This window comes from Diachasmimorpha longicaudata, chromosome 10, assembly GCF_034640455.1.
Source record: "Diachasmimorpha longicaudata isolate KC_UGA_2023 chromosome 10, iyDiaLong2, whole genome shotgun sequence".
NCBI lineage: Eukaryota > Metazoa > Arthropoda > Insecta > Hymenoptera > Braconidae > Diachasmimorpha > Diachasmimorpha longicaudata.
In genome coordinates, this window is record NC_087234.1 from 7,104,166 (window position 1) to 7,123,466 (window position 19,301).

At 37.2% G+C, this 19,301-nt stretch overlaps 4 protein-coding genes across 7 annotated transcripts; 2 read left to right on the forward strand and 2 right to left on the reverse strand.

The window, feature by feature from the left end:
- Window positions 1-308: 308 nt before the first annotated feature.
- LOC135166851 (phosphatidylinositol 5-phosphate 4-kinase type-2 alpha) lies at window positions 309-6,194 on the forward strand. 4 transcript variants are annotated; one of them, XM_064129504.1, is made up of 6 exons: window positions 309-827; window positions 1,297-1,394; window positions 1,910-2,020; window positions 2,169-2,390; window positions 3,584-3,722; window positions 3,869-6,194. In XM_064129504.1, the coding sequence occupies exons 1-6, from the start codon at window positions 690-692 to the stop codon at window positions 4,673-4,675; spliced, it is 1,515 nt and encodes a 504-aa protein (XP_063985574.1). In that variant the 5' UTR covers window positions 309-689; the 3' UTR covers window positions 4,676-6,194. The 4 variants fall into 4 exon arrangements, with proteins under 4 accessions (XP_063985574.1, XP_063985575.1, XP_063985577.1 ...); XM_064129505.1 differs by lacking the exon at window positions 2,169-2,390 and having other exon boundaries at window positions 310-827; XM_064129507.1 differs by lacking the exons at window positions 309-827; window positions 1,297-1,394 and adding an exon at window positions 1,822-1,849.
- LOC135166845 (kinesin-like protein KIF23) lies at window positions 6,190-9,696 on the reverse strand. The gene is made up of 2 exons (XM_064129497.1): window positions 9,343-9,696; window positions 6,190-8,997 (listed from the first exon to the last, which is right to left on the reverse strand). The coding sequence occupies exons 1-2, from the start codon at window positions 9,351-9,353 to the stop codon at window positions 6,480-6,482; spliced, it is 2,529 nt and encodes an 842-aa protein (XP_063985567.1). The 5' UTR covers window positions 9,354-9,696; the 3' UTR covers window positions 6,190-6,479.
- A 136-nt stretch (window positions 9,697-9,832) lies between these two features.
- On the reverse strand, window positions 9,833-10,756 carry LOC135166855 (uncharacterized). The gene is made up of 2 exons (XM_064129518.1): window positions 10,559-10,756; window positions 9,833-10,265 (listed from the first exon to the last, which is right to left on the reverse strand). The coding sequence occupies exons 1-2, from the start codon at window positions 10,739-10,741 to the stop codon at window positions 9,906-9,908; spliced, it is 543 nt and encodes a 180-aa protein (XP_063985588.1). The 5' UTR covers window positions 10,742-10,756; the 3' UTR covers window positions 9,833-9,905.
- A 2,217-nt stretch (window positions 10,757-12,973) lies between these two features.
- LOC135166367 (uncharacterized) lies at window positions 12,974-16,541 on the forward strand. Its single transcript, XM_064128501.1, has 5 exons — window positions 12,974-13,076; window positions 13,658-13,694; window positions 14,076-14,231; window positions 15,256-15,621; window positions 16,156-16,541. The coding sequence occupies exons 2-5, from the start codon at window positions 13,667-13,669 to the stop codon at window positions 16,170-16,172; spliced, it is 567 nt and encodes a 188-aa protein (XP_063984571.1). The 5' UTR covers window positions 12,974-13,076; window positions 13,658-13,666; the 3' UTR covers window positions 16,173-16,541.
- The last annotated feature ends 2,760 nt before the right edge of the window (window positions 16,542-19,301 follow it).

Below are 19,301 nucleotides of genomic sequence, written 5' to 3' on the forward strand. Positions count from 1 at the left end.
TTTATTGAGTAAGAGTAATAAGTCTACAACTGAGAATGGAAAACTTCCAATGTCTATGACCATGACGTCCCCATTTTTTTTAGTTCAATAAAATTCTATAATAAATAAATTTATAGCCCTGGGCTTGATATGTATTTCTTCCAAACGAATCTTCCACTACAGTTGAAAAACGTGAGCCGACTACGAGAAGCAAATGTTTTTTAAAACTTCCCGCTGTTCGCTCTAACATCTCCTCCATTTTGAATTTATCGACGTGGTTTCCCATGATGCCCTAGTTGCTCAGCCTTTTTCCTCTCTCCTCCTGTCCGCCATTTTTAAAGGGCCATAGCCTCAGTGGCCGATTGACTGTCGAAGTGTGCGGTCCGGTAATTTATGTCGATATAATTTCAACAAAAAAAGACCCTAACATACCCCCTCCAAGAAATATTCGCTGAAAAAAATCGGGCTGAATTATTCTATTTCGTGATTGGCCCGTGAGAATCGAATGATCAATTTTCCATCGTGTGTGTATGAGTGAAAATGTCAACGGCGTAATCGAGTGTACCCCCTGGATTGTTTATCTCACATTTTTGTGGTGCGAAAAGTGAGTGGTGGGGTTAAGAACCCCAGGGGGTCGATAATTTTGCCAGTTTAATTGAAGGGTCAGGAAAACTTTCCAGTGGCTCGACTATTTCATTGTGATTATCGTCATGTCCGCAATTCCGCATATGTCGGGGGGCCTCTCCAAGCTCAAGAAGAAGCACTTTCGTGTCAAGCACCAAAAGGTCAAGCTTTTTCGTGCCAATGAGCCCCTTCTCAGTGTTTTCATGTGGGGTGTTAATCACACGGTAGGAAGTTTCTTTTTATATTTGGGTTTTCGTGTTTATGGGAATCTAGGGGTTATAGACGCAATTGCATTGTCAACAATGCAGTTCAGGTGGTTTATTTATCGGGGGGGAGACGAGGTTAACTGGAGCAAACCCAATGGTCAATATCTGGGCAACTAATGGTGCGTTTTTATAAGTCAGGTTTCATTTTGGAAAATATGAAAATATCTTTGCAATGAAGGAAAAATTGTGGAATTGCACTCTGCCAATTTAAAGATAATATCTGTTGGAGCTGCTCTGTACCATCTCCTTCTCTCTCTCTGCATTGAATTTTCTGTTTTTTTTTAACCAACAAAATTATCTTATCGCAAATAAAAATGTCTCATTGTTTTTTTGGTATCTTACTGATTATTCAAAAGGATACAATATCAATTTGAATTTGACGTCTAGAAGTTGCATTAAACATGTATTTTTCCTGTGATTCTTGCAGATAAATGAATTGAGTCATGTGAATATACCTGTAATGCTCCTCCCCGACGATTTTAGGGCATACAGCAAACTCAAAGTCGACAATCACCTCTTCAACAAGTAAGATCATTTTTTTCACCTCCCGATAAGTTTTATATTGTTTCATTACTTTATAAGGATATGACAAGGGGAAATAAAAGTCTCACAATATTCCGCGTTAAATTTCAAACCACAATTAATTAAAACTGATAAAAAAAAATCGAGTATTTGTAGTTTATCTGAACTCATTCTCTGTACCATCCTCTTTTTTTTATTGATCTCGCTTAAAAATAAGTTGCTCGTAGACAAGGTAAACAATAGTTGCCAGATATAAAACCAATATTCAATGTCTGGCAGAGGAAAGCCATTTACTATCTAAATATACCACCGTTTTGGTACTCCCCTGCCAGTTACTGACACGTGATATTAAAGTTAGATATTGCAAATCGTTGAAAACAAATGTACCACTCGTCCAAATCACTCAAGTACTCTAATGTTTATTGGACAAAGATATGTTCTTCTAGAGATTATGGATGGTAAATTGTTTTTATCTTATGTAATTTTAAATAGTTACAAAATAATTATTATTTTCGCAGAGAGAACATGCCATCACACTTTAAAATTAAGGAGTACTGTCCTCTCGTGTTTCGAAATTTACGCGAGAGGTTTGGGATTGATGATTTGGACTACAAGGAATCAATGACGAGGTGAGATTGATTTTTGTATCTGACAAAAAGTTAATGAAAAAGATAAAGTAAATTTTTTTCCCCAACAAATACTGGTATCGTTGAAGCCTTTGAATATATCCAAAGATGAAAATGATAAATTAAGATGAAAAACATATGTATATACTAGATGTCGTGCATTTAATCCTTCGCGTCTCAAGCGACGTTCAAGAATAACCGATAAACGAGAATTGTCCACAACCAACGAGATATCCATGAAACAACGACAAATGGTACAACGTTCAGCCACTGTTCCAACAATAAATGTAACAACACCGGGAAATAATGCGTCTAAATTACTGAATATAAATAAGCCACAACGTACCTACAGTTTTAAACCCAAACGACTGAGGTTAGAGCTTTTGTTTCTTCATTACTGCCAAATATTTTCATAAAACATATCTTTATACCATCACTTTATCGTTTTTTACGTGTGGCTAACGAAATAAATAAATAATTGCAATGAACACAACTAAAATGATAATTCCAAATCACTTTGTGAGTCATCCAATTGGTTAGACAAATTGTGGTAATATTTGACATAGTGAAAATTAATGAATAGTATTTGTCGATCATTAAGAATATTTAATACTGGGATGGGGGGAGGAGGAAGGAAGTTGATGAGAAAAGTATGAGATCAAAAAAATTTTGTCCCTTCAGATTAAAACGATATCCTGGGAAGCCACTGTTTCGTTTATCGAAACAACAAAATTAAAAATACTGAATATGGTACTTCTGGCTTGCCACTCAAAAGAACAAAACTGTTTTTTTTTGGAAATGCAAAATCAAATTTTTAAAAATTCCGGTATTGCTCAAAAATTCTTTCTCTCGTAGAGTTCTTCGAAAATCCAATTATTCTCCAGAGTTAAATGAATAAATGGAAAAATTCCTAGATTTCCTTAACATTTTCCTACTTTTCTGTCCAAGAACTTGATTTTTCATGGGAAAAAACAGAAGGATTTTGTGCACGAAGTACTAACCCACGAATCACATTCTACATAGACTAGAAAACCAGCCTATAATTATTGTAACACGCCCACAGGCACGCGACCATAAATCAACTCATAATTACGAAGGGAAAAAATTCAATAATATCGGAGTGAGGAGTCATATCAAGCGTTATAGGAAATAAACGTATTTCCGACAGAGGAAAAACACATAGAATCGTGCATTGAAAACAGTGGAGAGCACCTGGTTATTCTGCCGGAGTCCTTGATGGATTTGCAAATGCTTTCGCTTGTTCATTAATTAATCACATGCAGACATTGATTCGTGTGATTTGTGTGTTATTTTACTTGAGATCATGTTCATTTCATGCTCTGCTCCACTCTCCGTTTCTTATCCTCACATGTAAATCGTGATTTTACAAATGATGATTCCGTTGACAGAGCTGGGCTCCAGAAAATTGACAAAATTGATTAATATTATTGAGAATATTTCAGATGGTTTAAGACTCAGCTCTGTTACTATATCAACGCTTAATCCTATCATTGTCATTGGAATAACGTCTATCTCCAAATTTTGACAGTGAAACTTTGATTTTAGATCGCAACCAACGCTTGATGATTCATCGGGAAAAAGTGGAGCCAAGTTTTATCAGTCCTATGACAAATTATTTATTATCAAGACTATGACAAGCGAGGAGGTCGAAAGAATGCACTCGTTTCTCAAGCAGTATCATCCAGTAAGGATTCATTGATTATTTCATTCACTCCGTTGCACATAAATGTTTTCAAAATGAGGAATCATTAATTGTTTTTTCATATTGTAATGAGAAATAATTATTTTTCGTGTCAATGGCAAATAAATTCAGGCAATTTTCACTTACAGTACATAGTTGAAAGACACGGAAAGACCCTTCTCCCCCAGTACCTGGGTATGTATCGGCTGACAGTAGACGGAGTGGAGCACTACGTAGTGGCGATTCGAAACGTCTTCTCGAACCACCTCACAACGCACAAAAAGTTCGACTTGAAGGGTTCGACAGTGGATCGCGAGGCATCCGATAAAGAAAAGGAAAAAGATCTCCCCACGTACAAGGACAACGATTTCGTCAAGGAAGGGATGAAGATCTACATCGGTGAGGAGGCGAAATCAAAGCTCATTGAGACTCTCACAGCAGACGTCGATTTTCTCACGAGGCTTCACCTCATGGATTATTCCCTGCTCCTTGGCCTTCACGATTGCGCGAGGGCTGAACAGGAGAATAGGGAGCGGGCTGAGAGGGAGGAGGATGAGGAGAATCACGACGACGAGGATGATAGTGAGTCGGGAAGTGGTTTGGACTCTAGGGGACCTGGAATAGACAGAGTTTGGGGGTGGTCCGGGGTAACTGGTATGACAACACCACCTGAGTCACCACATGCTGCTCTCATGAGGGATGCCAGCTTACAGTACGATGATGCCATTATTCCAGAGCTCGATATCTACGCTATTCCTAGCAAGGAGGGGGCCACCAATAAGGAGATTTATTTTTTGGCTATTATTGATGTACTGACGCATTACGGAGTTAGGAAGCAAGCTGCAAAGGCCGCTAAAACTGTTAAATATGGGGCTAATGTCGATGGAATATCCACTTGTGATCCGGAGCAGTATGGGAAGAGGTTTATCGAGTTCATGAGCAAGGCTATTGAGTAAGACGAGATTTTATTGATATTTTTGAGGCTTTAACGGTGAGATTGATCGATGGGGGGTCGATTGACGCGGGATTTTTTAGCCATTTGAGGGCAGGAGATTTATTTTTTTGTTTACCGTAAAATTTTCAGTAACTATTTTCATATATGTCTATAATTTAAAGCGATTTCCACCAAAAATGAATTGAGCTGTCATTAAGTTTTCAATTTGTTTCTGCAACAGAAAAAATCTTATCAGGAGTACTTTTCACATTTAAAAAGGTGATCAAATCGAGCTTTCATCTATAGAAAAATATGAAGGCATGAGAAAATGAATTGCCCTCAAGTGAAACTGACTAATCCTGCCTGACTACTCAATCAATCATCGATTCCCATCACTGCATTATCATCGATAAAAATCATGTCTTATCTTCTCATTCCTAGCGTCGAGTTTCTTCACCTTCACACAAAGAAGAATAGCAATTTCCGTATTTGCTCTTGTGATTAATGTTTTTTTTAGCTTTGAGTGCGAGGCACATGTTGAAAAAAAAATTAATGATGGGTATGAAAGAATTCGAATGGATAAGCGACAAAGAGAGATTTTGGAACAAATCAATAATACAATAAGAATAAATGTTGACTCGATTATATTGAGAAAGAAAAACACTATTAATCATTACTCCTATTGATAAACGTTTTTTATAATTAATGAGAATTTTAATCGATAAATGCCCATACTTAATATAAAATTTATTTTTTAAACATTTAAGGTAAAACCACTATCTAGTCCTCAATTTTTATTTCGCGTCTAATTCATTCCTCTCGAAAATTTCCTTTTTTTTATTTGTTACTTCAACATTGAAACGGAGACGCCTCCTTGTATGTTCATTGTTTCAATACGTTTAATAAACAAAAAATAATTGAAATTAAAATATTCAGATGTAAGGAAAAATGAAAAGATACGCTCACTCATTTTTATTTTGCGTCCTAGATTCAAGAAATTTAATTAAGAACAATATTCTCATTTTTGTTTTCTTTTTTCTAACGTCGAAATGTCTTTTTTATGAAGAATTCTTCACTCTTAGCTTATTCATATCAACAATTGCCAATGCTATTATTTTTATTCTGTTAAAGAAAATGAAGAAGATATACGCAACTATTTTTCTCCCACTAATCTACACAAAATACGAAACTTAACACCCTCAAAAAATGTAATTTTTCAAGTTTGATTAGAAAATTCACTTAGTGATTATTTTTCACGAAACAACTATTTTTCAGTGACAATACGACTTCTTTGTTCATGAATTTTTCCTAATAAACAACGGAGAGATATAATTTGAATTTAAATTGAAAGAAAAAACTGGTTTTAATCAGTAAAGAAATTGCATATATATATATATACGCAATTCATATATATGTATATATATTCAGTATTCACCGGTCGGTAAAATGTATCGGCTAGATTGTCCAGGAATTATAGGTATTAATGAATGAATTGGAAGAGGCAGGAGGTACGAGAATAATAAAGGAAATTACGAATTAAATAGTGATTAATTTATTTTTGTAAATACTATTACAAAGAGTATTCAAAACATTGTCATTTTCCAAGCCCATATCAATGACTCATCACTAGTACAAAATACTTACGTTTATTAAAATAGAACTGCATTTTTAAGAGACATATTTGAATCTAAGACGGACATGGAAATTTTCGTCAAGAGTTTTTTCCAAGACAGATTAGAAAAAAAATGATGCAATTTGCCTTCGATTTTGAGATGGTCCTTAAAAAAGTCCGAAATTCCCAACCTCTCCACCCAAAAATATTAAAATTAATTAAAAACTCTGGCTCTCTTACTCTCGCCAATCTCCTCGCACGTTCGCTCCTCCTCATTGACGCCACTCCTTTTCCGCCTGGCAGTTGGGGACATCTGCTTAAGGCACTCAACGTCATTAAACAGGACTTGTGCACCTCCACCACTGGTAGGCACAATGTCCCCCTTATAAAGCTTGGTCTCCAGTTCACCATCAGTGTCCTGTTCCTGCGCAATGAGACAATACTTGGAGGCCCCATCAGTGATCTCTTTCGGATCCGTCAGCTTCGTAATGCTTCTCCTTCTTCTCATTAAGGGCTGTAGAACAGTACCAATGGGCACTAGAGCCCCAGGCCTATGGTCAACCCAGCGATCAGCACTCTGACTCCTTCTGTGTCTCAAATTGGCTACGGGTACTTTATCCCTCCTAGATCTGTTGTCAGCAGCAGCAATTTTTCCGGAGACAGTCTCAGGGATTCGCTCCTCGACTCTCTCCTTCTCCACAGGAATGACGATATTGCCATCGTCATCCAGGATCTTTTTTACAAGTCTCAGCCTGTCCTCAGTGGCTTTCGTCTGGTTCTGCATTCTCAGCCTTTGCTGCCTCAGTTTCATTTCGAGCTCTTTATTCATCTTATCAGTCTCTTGCTGCATCTTGGTATTGAACCTCTGCTTCACCTTTTGCTTCTCAATGAGCCTCTGGTTAAGACAAAGATCCTTGTCTCTCAGCTCTGCCTGGAGCTTCTGTATCGTCTCATTCGCAGCGTTGAGCTTTCTCAGAAGACTGTCGATTTGTGTTTCAGTCTTACAGACATGATCCTCCAGAGTGCTGAGTTTCTTTTTCTGCTGGGAGTTGGCAGCCTTTAGTGAGGCATTCTCAACCTTGTACGTTATATTCTCCTGTTCCATATTATGGAGCATTTTTCTGAAGTCATTCTGTTTACTCTCCAAATCAGATCTCAACAGGTTTCTTCTGGCGATTCTGTGCTCCAAAAATCTCATCAGACTTGTGATAATTTCGTCATGATGAGGATTATTTACCTCCATCGGAGGGAAGGCTCCTCCAAGCGAGTATACAAGTCCGAGATCAAGATCTAGATCAGCAGCCTCAGGCCTCCCCATTCCCTCCAGGCGACTTCTGGCCTCTTTGAAAATCTTGTTCGCCTGTCTCCTTCCCGGGGTGAAGCCGAGATCGATCTTAGGAACAATGGGACGTGCAACCTGCACTTCCTGCGTCATTTCCGCAAATTTCATAACTTGAATCGTCTCGTCATAATCGTCGGCCCTGGGATTCACACAGACAATCATCTTGACTTTGCCCTCACCATCGAAGTAATTTTTGAACAGATGTGTCAATTTTGAGTCTCTGTAGGGGACGATCTTGGCGCTGCTAGTTGTCTGATTCTCTCGCAGTATCTCCAAGCACGACCTCAGGGTCATCAAAGAATTATTTATGTTGCCGGCCTCCCGTAGCCGCTGTCCGGTATTCTTCGTTCTATTTGTTCTCTCTGATCCCGCGAGGTCCACCAGCGAAAGCTGAGAAATTCCTATCAGCCTCTTGTCGTCAACGACGTTCTCTCCTTGGCTGTCTAATGGTCCCTGCACTAATCTGATTGTGAAGACCGAGTGTGACCGTGAAGATTCAGCGTTGAGCGCAGTGTGAGCTACTCTCCGCTTCCTCTGGCCCCTCCTGAATGCCTCAAAGGCTTCGTCAGAGCTCTTTACCTCAATCTGTGTCACCATGTGCACGTACATATTCTTATTTCCGTCCTCACGGAGGATCTTGGACTGGAGGGTTTTGCCTTTCGGCTCCTCATCATCGAGAAGATCATACACAGAGTTATTATATATCTCGACGTAGGTTATGAAAACGGCGTAGACACTGTCCTCATCTACCGCTAGCGATTGGGATTCGTCAGGCGATCGTGGCAGTGGGGGATTGCTGTCGGTGTCACTGTCCTGACGTCTGAATTTGCTTTTCTGGGGTCGGGGGGTCGTCAGGCCGGCGTGTAGCTCTGATTGCCGATCCAACATCGCATCCGTTTCACTCTGGATCTCAAAGGTGTTGAAAGGGTCTGGTTTGAAGACAAATTTCTTCGCTTGGTATGAGGAGATGCTGTTGAAGAGAACGTCCAGGCAACGCGGCATTATCCCGGAATTCTGCGGCTCGCCGGTCATTGTGAAGGTTTTCCCCGAGCCCGTTACACCGTATGTGAAAAGGAGGGAGTTCTTCGAGTGAATGAGGTTCTCGACAAGGGGCAGTGCGACGGAGTTGAAGATTTCTCCTTGGGAGACGTCGGGGGTGAACACTTTTGTGAACGTTGTCTGGATCTCTTTCGTGGTGGAGCGAAAGTTTGTGGAGGACTCGGGGGGCGTTATGAAGATTGTTGTAGGAGAGATCACTTTCATGCAAGTAACATCAGATAGACTCTGCATTGGGCGTACTCGACAGTAGACCTGCACTGGGTCCTTTGACAGCGCTTGCTGGAGCCGTGGGCGCGTTGGTTTACGTGCGGACATCGGGGCCTTCGGACGGCTGGAAATGTATGGAGTTCTATATCGATAGCTGGGACTTATCGGAGTGCAATTCAATCAACTCTTACCATTTTTAAACATTGTTTAAATGAATAAATCGCTTCAGTTTTTACGGAATATCAGAGACTTTTCATAACTAATAGCAATTTTTCTGTATCCCATTTTTATGATACATTCAGAAGATAGGTAGTGTAATATAATTGTCAAAGTGAAATAATAAATTTCCTCTTCCGCGCACAGTCACAGGAGATCGTACAAAAGTTGATTTCAAAATCTACCACATCGAGGGTTGAGCGAGTCTAACCTTCAATTTTTAGCCCTTGACCGAAGAAATTAATTTACTTACGATGACTTCATGATTCCAGAGCACCTCTCACTACTTTTCTATTATTCAGGAGACTCCTGATCCCTGCCTCGACTCAAAAACACTACAAATCTTGGAAAAATGACAGGGACCAACCGTATGCTTGACGGGTTTGAAAATACGTTGGAAAACAGACGCGTTTGTCTGTGAATCACGTTGTTTGAAAATTAGTTGGGGTGGAGGGGAGGGGTATCAACCAATCATCGGACAGACTATCCGGAAGTAGGGACTGCATCAGATATTCAGTGCGGGAAAATTTGAATTCCGTAATTTCATGGGAAAATTGAAAGAAAAAAACCTGAAATTAATTTAATAAAATCTTCAATCATTCTTCATCTAAATCGAACTTCATTTAATCTTGAAGATTATTAAAATACCGCCATAATGACATTGAAAAAAGTTTCCTTCCCTAATTAAATTTTAAATATTTTCTAGTGATATTTATATGAGACTAATTCACATAAAACAGTACTTTTCATTCTCTTTCAATATATTTACAAAAACTTCAGTACATAATATTAATAATTCCCCCACGATATGATTCATTATTTAATCTTGGCTTGAATGTCTTCTCTCATATGGGTCCCATCGCAGAAAGGTCGGTTGGAGCTCTGCTTGCAATTGCACAGCCAGTATTCTTTGGTCTCCTTGACTTTGAAGAATATGGGCCTGAGTTTGATGTTCATGAAAGTGTTCCTGTGGGAGCCATCGCACAAAGGTTGACCCTTGCTGTGGCCGCAGGTACACCAAGCATACTTCTTGCCAGCTTCAATGGTCAGTTTGAACGGTTTTTTATCGTATATTTTTCCTTTCTCCGGTTGGAGCTGAGCGCTGATCATGTCCTCGAGCTCATTCTTCGGAATCTCCGGCTCGGATTGCTCCTCTTTTGTGGAGTATCTTGATATCTTGAATCCATTATCGAAATTTTTGTTGGCAGGAATTGAATAATAATTAATTTAACCTCCAAGTGGTTGAGATTAAATTAAATGAAATTAGTTTTGTCACGATAAAGCATACGTAAAACAGTCTTTTGAATTTTTCTTCAAGGGTAGAAAAATATAAACAAATAAGGATGAGATTCAAGTAAAAGAGAAATAATAAAGTTCATCAATTAAAAGTGAAGGTTCAGCGAGGTTATGCGCTACCGCAATAATTCATTCGACAAAGTGACAACAGTTGAAGGCAAAAATTCACTCACCGCCTGACGATAGTGGAGTTTTCCTTGAATGGGGCGCGAAAATTTCATTAATGACGAAACAATCATCATGTCGACAATCAAAGATGAATCTTTGTTGATAATTATGATTTCCTGACGGTGTTTGGAGGTTAGGTGGCGACTCGCCACTGTCACGTGGTCGGAACCGATGGTAGGGGGGCTCATTTAGTAACAATCGATAATGTACAGCAGATGGGAATTAAAAACATGGAACATATGCCATACTTCAAATTTTTCACAGTTTCTCTTCGATGAAATACGAGTTATCTTCATGCACAACTGTACAACTTCCGTCGGCGGTTGGTTCAAAGGGTTTATCTAGCAATTTTCTTATCATTTGTTGATTTTCATGATCAAGGGATTGGAAAATTGGCAAAGGCAAACGGCGAAATTAGCGCTACAAATACCTTCCTTTATGCAACTAATTCTGAGAAAATTTTATAATTCTATAACTTTATCGGAAAAATCGATTAAGAGAAAGAATTTCTTAATGTCATCAGAAGATCTTAAAGGACTAAATCCATATATGAAAGATTTTTACATAAATATAAATACGTACATCGATCTAAAATTGATTAGCCGATATACAAAAATAATAATTAAATTATTTGTGTCTTCGGTTGCAATCTGGAAACGAGAGATTTCTTCTGATAAATGAGATAGTGCCCCAGATCAGACGTTTCCGCTGTTTGTTCCTGAAGTCACCCTCAATTATCTCACTGAGTCCTTTCAAATCCGTGCTAATCTCGGAGAAGAGATTATACGAAAATAGGGGACCAGTGATTGCAAAATTTCGGCGGCAGGACTGTTGCTTTCCCAATAGCAAATAGAAATTATATTGCTCATCATAATTTTAATTATTTATGTTGAGTGAGGGGGAATTTTATTTAAGGTGTAGTAAAAAACAATGCATTGCTCTGTCTCCCTCCACAATCATGATCTTGAACAATGAAATGAACAAATATATAAAACGCTTACACCCCCCACACGCAAAAATAATTCAATAGCTCAATGAAACAGTTATTGGAAAATTATCCTCGTCATCGGGACTATTATTCGTCTAACTATGGCCTAGGTGAAGTATGCGACGTTGTAGATAGTAAAATAGCGAGAAGAGAGTTAAGGTGCGTGTTAGTGGGTTGCTCGGGTGAGACCCAAGAGCTCCCCGGGGAGTTTCATCGTCACGTGGACGAATCATACCTGACTCCAGTCTATTACGTTTGTTTAATTAATTACGTCAAAGGAAAATAATTTTTCACTCATTTTCTTCTTTTTTACGACTCGATTATCTACCTGATTAAATTTTTTTTTCAATTTTTAGTCAGTTATCAATTTTTGAAGCGCATCCAAGGGGGAAGGGAGATTTTTAAATTTTTTATTCCATTTTTCTCTTTCCTTTGTCTCGCAAAACATAAAAATTCAGGAGAGAAGACATATGTATTTTCCATTTTTGAAGTTCAAGATAGGGTACGTGATTTTTGCATTCTGCGAGGAAAAAAAAAATTAGTCGACATCGAAGTCAGTGGATTTCATGAAAAATACATTTCCAATTTGCGGATTTACGTGAATTTTTGATGATTGCTTCGAAACGATAGGGGACGAACCAAAGATAATATCTCCCATGAGTTTCATCAAAAGGTCATCCCACGTGGTTTCAAATGTATATTTCATGAGAGCAATGAAAAAACTTCACACATCACACCCCAAATTTTGAAACATAACATAAATTTTTTTTTTAAACATTGAATTTGATTTATATTTTCATTTCACTCATCCAAATTTCAACGTGTTTCGTAGTCAGTTATCACTTGAGTTATTAGACTGGGGGAGAGCAGTTAATTTATGTTTGAACATGGGGTAATGATTTATCTCGTGGCCGACAGTGAGAAAATTTTTCTGATTGTTATCTCTGCTTGTCGGATGCAGTGAAATGCAAAATAGGGAAGAGAACCTTTGATTTTAGGGGATTGCTCAGAATATGGGTCAAATTAAATTATAAATATATTCAATTACTGTGCATTTTTATAACATCAAAACGACATGAACAGAAATTTTCATTTTCATACGAATGTTACAAAAAAATAAACATTTCAGGATTTGCTCTGTTGGATTTATTTCTCTTCTTATTCAACAAATCATTAAACATTCAGGTATATAATTTTTCATGCTTATAATTGAACAACTGTAGTTACCATGGAACATTAATTTATAGGGATGAACTCATTTAAAAAACTGCCCTAAAACCTTCAGTGCATTTATTGGTCAGAGACGCAGTCGATTGACAGAATTATATTTTCTCGGGAGGTAAATAGTTTTCCGGTGGAATGGGGAAATTTGGATAAATGAGCAAGATAATTTGTCACATGTCCCCTCCCGCCTGTGGTGGATCCCTCTTCGTGAAGGTGGGTGGACTACCCGGCAGTATATAAAGCTTCTGCCGGTGCTGGAGGATCCCATAGTCGTTTCACCCCCTGGGATGCCCTCAGCTCTCTGTTATTCCGTGAGTTCTTTGAAGCTTTCAATTTTTTTTCTTTGAAATCTCACATTCACATACGAATCGGAATTGTCATTATAGAGATTGATAAAGGCCATTTAATTTTCTAAATTTACAATATTTTGAAAAATATTTTCTCGTTGTGAAGTAGGAAACCATCAAGTAACAGTAGATTGTCAATTAAATAATGGTCTTCTTAAAAATTACAAGCAATAAATGAACCTTGACTTTGTTCGAATATTATTAAATGCAACAATGGTGCAAAAACATTTTTTTTCCAAAAATGTTTTTTTATTGATAATTTTTTATTAAAAATTGCCTTGAAAAGTCAAAGTCCTTGTGTTGATATTCATTACCAAATTGTCAATAAATTGCATGTTTCCTCGGTGCACTTCAGATTCTTGAAAGATAAAATTGAACTGGAGCGTGGAAAACAAATGTGATTGCATTACATTACACTCAATAATTCGTGAGGAATTCCACTCGTAATTTTACGCATCTCCCTAACGTTACATTTAAATCTAATTAAACCAATGTTTTTTCCCTCACATCATTTTCGATGCAAATGGCATGTGAATAAAAAATAGTGAACAATAATGGTTGGATCGTCCGCAAAAAAGTCAGGTAAATTCACAATTTATTATAATTATCATTTACAGATAGAGACAAACAATTAGAAACAAATTGTTTTTTGTTCAAATTGTTCTGTATCTTCTTAAATTAAGCTTTCACTTTTTGCTACAACTTTTTCGTTCTGCTCTGATCATATGTGTTTTTTAATTAACAAATACTCCTCCATCGACCTGTAAATGATGTAAAAAAAAATTTCCGCCCCCATCCCTCCGCCGTTTTAAAATTTCAAAAGATAACCCACTAAATGTGCTTTTTTCCTGTCATCTCCTTTTGAGAACCAATATATAATTCATCGACCCTCAGAATAAATATTAAACGAGGGGTCAATGAGAGGGAGTCATGGTGTTTTTCGTTTTCGATTTCACATCCCAGATCGAGGTTTCTTATCGAGGGAGAAAATATTACCAGTGTATACTATGGACCTGATAGTGAGCCTGTGGGTCGTCCTGGTGCTAGTCAATGTCGTCCTGGGTGAAAATACGTTTTACACGCAGGGACGCTATGGTAAACGAGAGGAGTCACATCTATGTGAGTGCAATTTTTACAACAATTTAAAATCAATATAAAAATTATTATCTTTAATTGGAAATATTCTATACATTCTATTCTGTCATATTTTAATTTTCGTGCTCACGCAACAAGATTTCAATTATAATGCTCATTAAATATTTGGCGAGAATATAAATTGAAATGTGGATTTCTGGCTTTAGGTACTTCTTCAGATTTTTGAAAATAAAATTTTATTCAATTTATTTTGGTTTAGGGCAGAGTCCATGCAATATTTAATGGGAAAAAGTCAATACGTTGTGATTGATGTGTTTGAATTTTTCTTGTGGATTTTTCTATTAAAATTATTGGACACATGGAGACTCTGCTATTCATCACTTCAAAATTATTGACTATTAACAAAGAAAAATATATGCCTGGGCATAAATTTGATGGGAATATTTTGATTGAACTGAATTTCCTTTAGAAATCCTAATGTTCGGTTCTTTCAAATGAAATAATTATAGCAAATTCATGGCATAATATAACTTTGCTTGCTCTGTGGTTTGACATTCATTACACTGTTTGATTTTCCTGTAATGACACCTGTGGCCGTGTGTGTATGTGGGCGCGCGACAATGCTCTGTATTTAACGAACTGGCTTTAGACATCGGATACCTTTGGAGAATTTTTCTTAATCAGAGAGACCGACGAAAATGCGGAAACACCTGGGAATGTGAACCTCAATTTGCATTTCGCTGGTTCTGGGATACAATTAGTCAACACGCGTCACAACATACTCCGACTTTTAGATAGATTTCGCATTTTGAAAATCGAAAAGACAATTATTAAAGTTATTCCATTAACTTTCCGTGAGTTTTTCACTCGATATCAATGAATTTTCAATTAATTCAATGTGATATTCTACAAATTGCAAGAATAAAGGTCAATAAAGGGACAACTTCCCAGACCTTGTGAATTTTTAAAATCCTGCACAAAATTTATAACGATTTCGAGGGGTTCATTCGATTCATTCGAATTCATTGACCCGAATTTTTTTTTCCAGCCCCTGCTGCGCTGCCGTATTTTTCTTCAAGTAGACAAGTTCGGAGTGATCAAAAATCCAATCATGCATCCAATACGCAAGACACGGTAAAAGTATCATCTCGGCCAGATCGTTTTTTCCTGGGCAGTCGTTACGGCAAGCGTGCACTATCTGGAGCCATGGATATGTCCGACGGTAGTTCCCTCCCATCCCTTGATCGCCTAGAAGCTATTCTGAGGTATTTCAACCGCGTCCGAAGGTCTGACCATCATATGTCACCGCAAAATTATGAAATTGAACAAACCTATTATGATAACGGCTACGACATCAATAACGATAACGATGACGGAATTGGGGATGACACCAGCAATACTTTATGTCAATCTGGTAAATATAAAGACGTCGATATTATTCCATAATAGTCTAACGAATCGTAAATTTTCCAACTGTATTCAATGACTTATTTAATCTGTTATTTCTTCAAGGCTCCTCTTAGTAGCTGAAGTCAGTCTTTCATTATTCATTATTTAGTACAGGCTATTAAAAAATGCTCCTCTTCACCTTCCATTAATTAAATAATGAGTAATCAAAAGGTATGATTCCGGGTAAGCTTCCAACCGGAAGCAATGAAAAATTTTAAATATACAGATGCTAATAAACAATATAAAAAAGTAATTGGAAATATAATAGTTATAAAAATGGAATAGCGCTCCCACTGGAGTGTGAAAGAGTCTCCCTTATTTTCATTTCGAAATGTTATGTTGAATTCGTCAGGAATCACTGGAGTAGAAAAAAAAACTTTTGAAAGTGAATGAGGCGTACGATTCGAGTCACTCTGTTGGCAATTACGACGTAATAATTAGGATTTTCACGAGAGGAGTAAAAGTATTTTATAATGAAATAAAATTTTTCTCATTACAGATAGCAGCCGGTGCTAACTCAAGGGAAATTTAAAAAGTGAAAACAAAAAAATCAACGTGAGTGACTAAGAAAATCGAAACTACGGAATAAATAGTTTTTGCTCTTATTGAAAATCACTCCTGACGAGAATTCTTCGAAGATAATTAAGCAAATGATCTAGTCGAATAAATAGTGTATTTGTTTCTTTGTGAGTAAATCTGAGACTGAATTACTCTATGAAAATATTGGTTTTTCGATTCTTCAAGTATCTGTGAAATAGTTTAATCAAGTGTTGATCTTTGGAATTACTAATTAGTATTAATATTGAAATATAAATATTAAAATAAATATTAATATCCCCTCTCTCCTTCGCTGGCAATATTGTTGGCCGCATTGTGCGCTTCATCGTTTTATGTGTCAAGTAATAACACAAATTATGGTTTAGACGTGATTGGTAAACCGTTTAATGCAGTCGTTAGTCATACTCCTGAGAGTTTATATTTTTTACCTTTTGTGGAGTATCAGGTAAAATTATTATCGTGGTATTTCCTTGATATCGTGGTTATACATAAATCCATCGTTTTTTTGGGTTTTATAAGAAAAATTATAGCAGTTTTATTGAATTGAACTGAGTCCTTTCTGCCAATGCTGTCATGAGGAAACAGAAACCAACAACTGAATATTTTTTACTCGGCAGTATCTTCACGTGTCATTCACTTTCACTAATAAAAAGGAGTCAACATCGGTACCAGCGGAGACTTCCTCGCTGTTATCCCTTGCCAGGCACAGAATGTCTCAAAAATGTTGAATAACAGCAACCTGAATTATATACATTTCTCCCTCACAAAAAATCCGAGGAATAAAAATAAATTCGTAAACTAAATAATAAATAAATAACAATTTTAGTGCTATTTTTTTTAATAACCGATTATAATCTTTATTACTGCTTATTATTATTATTATAAATTATTACCATCGCTTCTATGGAGGAGGAAAATCGATGAACCCCCCGGTTCTGAGTTTATTATGATAACCATTGATTATAGGGAGCACTGGTGCGGAGTGATCGAAATAGTTGGCAGGCGGTTTTTGAGGTGATGTCAAGGATTACTCACTGATCTCCTTTACAAGTAAAAAAAATCAGTAACAGTAATAAATATGAATGGAACTGACTTTAATTTTTGAAATAAAATGCGGAAGCCAGTCCTCTCTACCCACCTCGAAATTAAATATTTTAAAGACGTTTTTAACAAGCCATAAACAATTTAATGTCATGAATTATCCTAATGCACTTGGCAGACAATGAAAAAACCAGTGGGATATCCCCTTTCAATGGCACCTATACACCAGAAGTCCGCATTACTTTCACGAGTGAGCACTAGCCACTCAGATTCTCCTCGACGGCAACTCTTTGAAAAGAAAGAAATGGAAGAGAAAAAAAAAGTCCAGAAAGAATGATAAAAAAAAGTATTTCTGTCGAGTCCTCTTACTTTCTCCCGTCGTGCGCAGAGACGTCGGTGGCCAATACGAAAAGTAGGTCCCAAATACAATCATGGTGTAGATATATATATATAAGAAATTCAATAGCTCGTATGCATTCACATAACACCGAGCATCCCAGCGTAATTAGAAATTTTACTTGAAAGTCGAGGCTTTATTTATCCGCCGGAGAGATGTATTTATTGTTTTACCATTGTTTTTATGACTCTGCTTAGATCGTTGGTGGGAAATGACGTTGAATTTTGACAAAGTCAGATCAACCTTCGCTGATGCCCACCCGCAACATCTTTTAATTCATATATTTGGAGTTATAATTTTTATTGAGGGATTTTACAATATTTATTTACAGCTTCATACAAATGTCATTAAAATTCAATTAAATGGAATGAATGGAATGTTAGGAATTAAATTTTCCATTGAAACGCCCGATCCTTCGGGAGGAAAAAATGACGAACAGAATAAAGAGAACGAAATAGAAAATGAATGAAAATAAAAGTGCTCGAAGGTATATAACTCGTCGAATTTTGATCTGGTGGTGCAAACTCGTGGTACTTTCCAATCAAGCCACATCCGGTTTTATCCGTTCATGACGACAACGAGATATGTTCAGTCAAGATCAAGTGGAAAGTTTAAAAACCCTCCATGATTTCAGCCAGCGAGAGGCGAAAAAAATTCGAAAGACTTGAAAATTCTGAAACGAGAAGATTGATACCTCCGCCAGCGGGGGGAGCTTCAAATGTATGGAATTATGACATTACGAGACGCGGTAAATTAGGCAGTGAAGAAAAAAAATCACTAGTCTAGCTGCTCCTCCTGCTCCTTTCCTCTGAACGAGATCATGATAGGTGTAATAATGCTTTTGAACTTTCTCCGGTATTCAAACTCTCGAAAGTCATGTGTTACAACTTTTTTTTTTTCCCAGTTTTTGATATGGAAAGAACGTGTCGGAGAGGTAAAAACAAGGAATTCTCAAATGGAGATTGTTTATCATGCAATTGAGCGTTTCAGTTTCCTTTCAGCGATGGGATGCAGCATTTTTAGGTGTGGGAATTCCTCCAGAACTTTTAGGCGAAAAATCCTCAAGGATTTCATAGAGACCGCAGTCACCAAAAATTAAGGGCGCCGATCTGTGGGCACATGAAGTAGTGATACATAAAAAAAAATCAGTCTCAAAAAGAATACGAAATCCATAATCGAACATTTAGGGGGGAAAAAAATTGAACACTTCCGTTCCCATTTTCTTGCGATATTCGTATGGAAAATAATTACCATTAGGATAATGCCTAAATTCTCTCCTTTGGAAGTTGAGAGATAAGAAAAAAATAGTCTCATTGTTTTATCCCAACGGGAGCGTGAAAAAAAGCCAGCACTTCTACGAAGGAGTTTTGTCAAAATCGCGTCGCTTATTTACTGATAAAAGGTGGAAATACAACCGGATAATTGAGTTCGAAATATGACAGAACTCAAGAAATTAGTGTTGAGTCAGCGGAAGTGAGAAGAAACAACACTGGAGGAGAGAATTGCCACTTTCGTTACGGCCGCTGGCGGACAAAGAGACTTCAGATGTCCTCAAAACAATTATTTTTCGCAACCCGAACGCGTTTCCTTGGGCATAACAATAAAATTGTGGAAAAAAATCGAGGCTTTTAGAAAAATTGTTTAAGTAC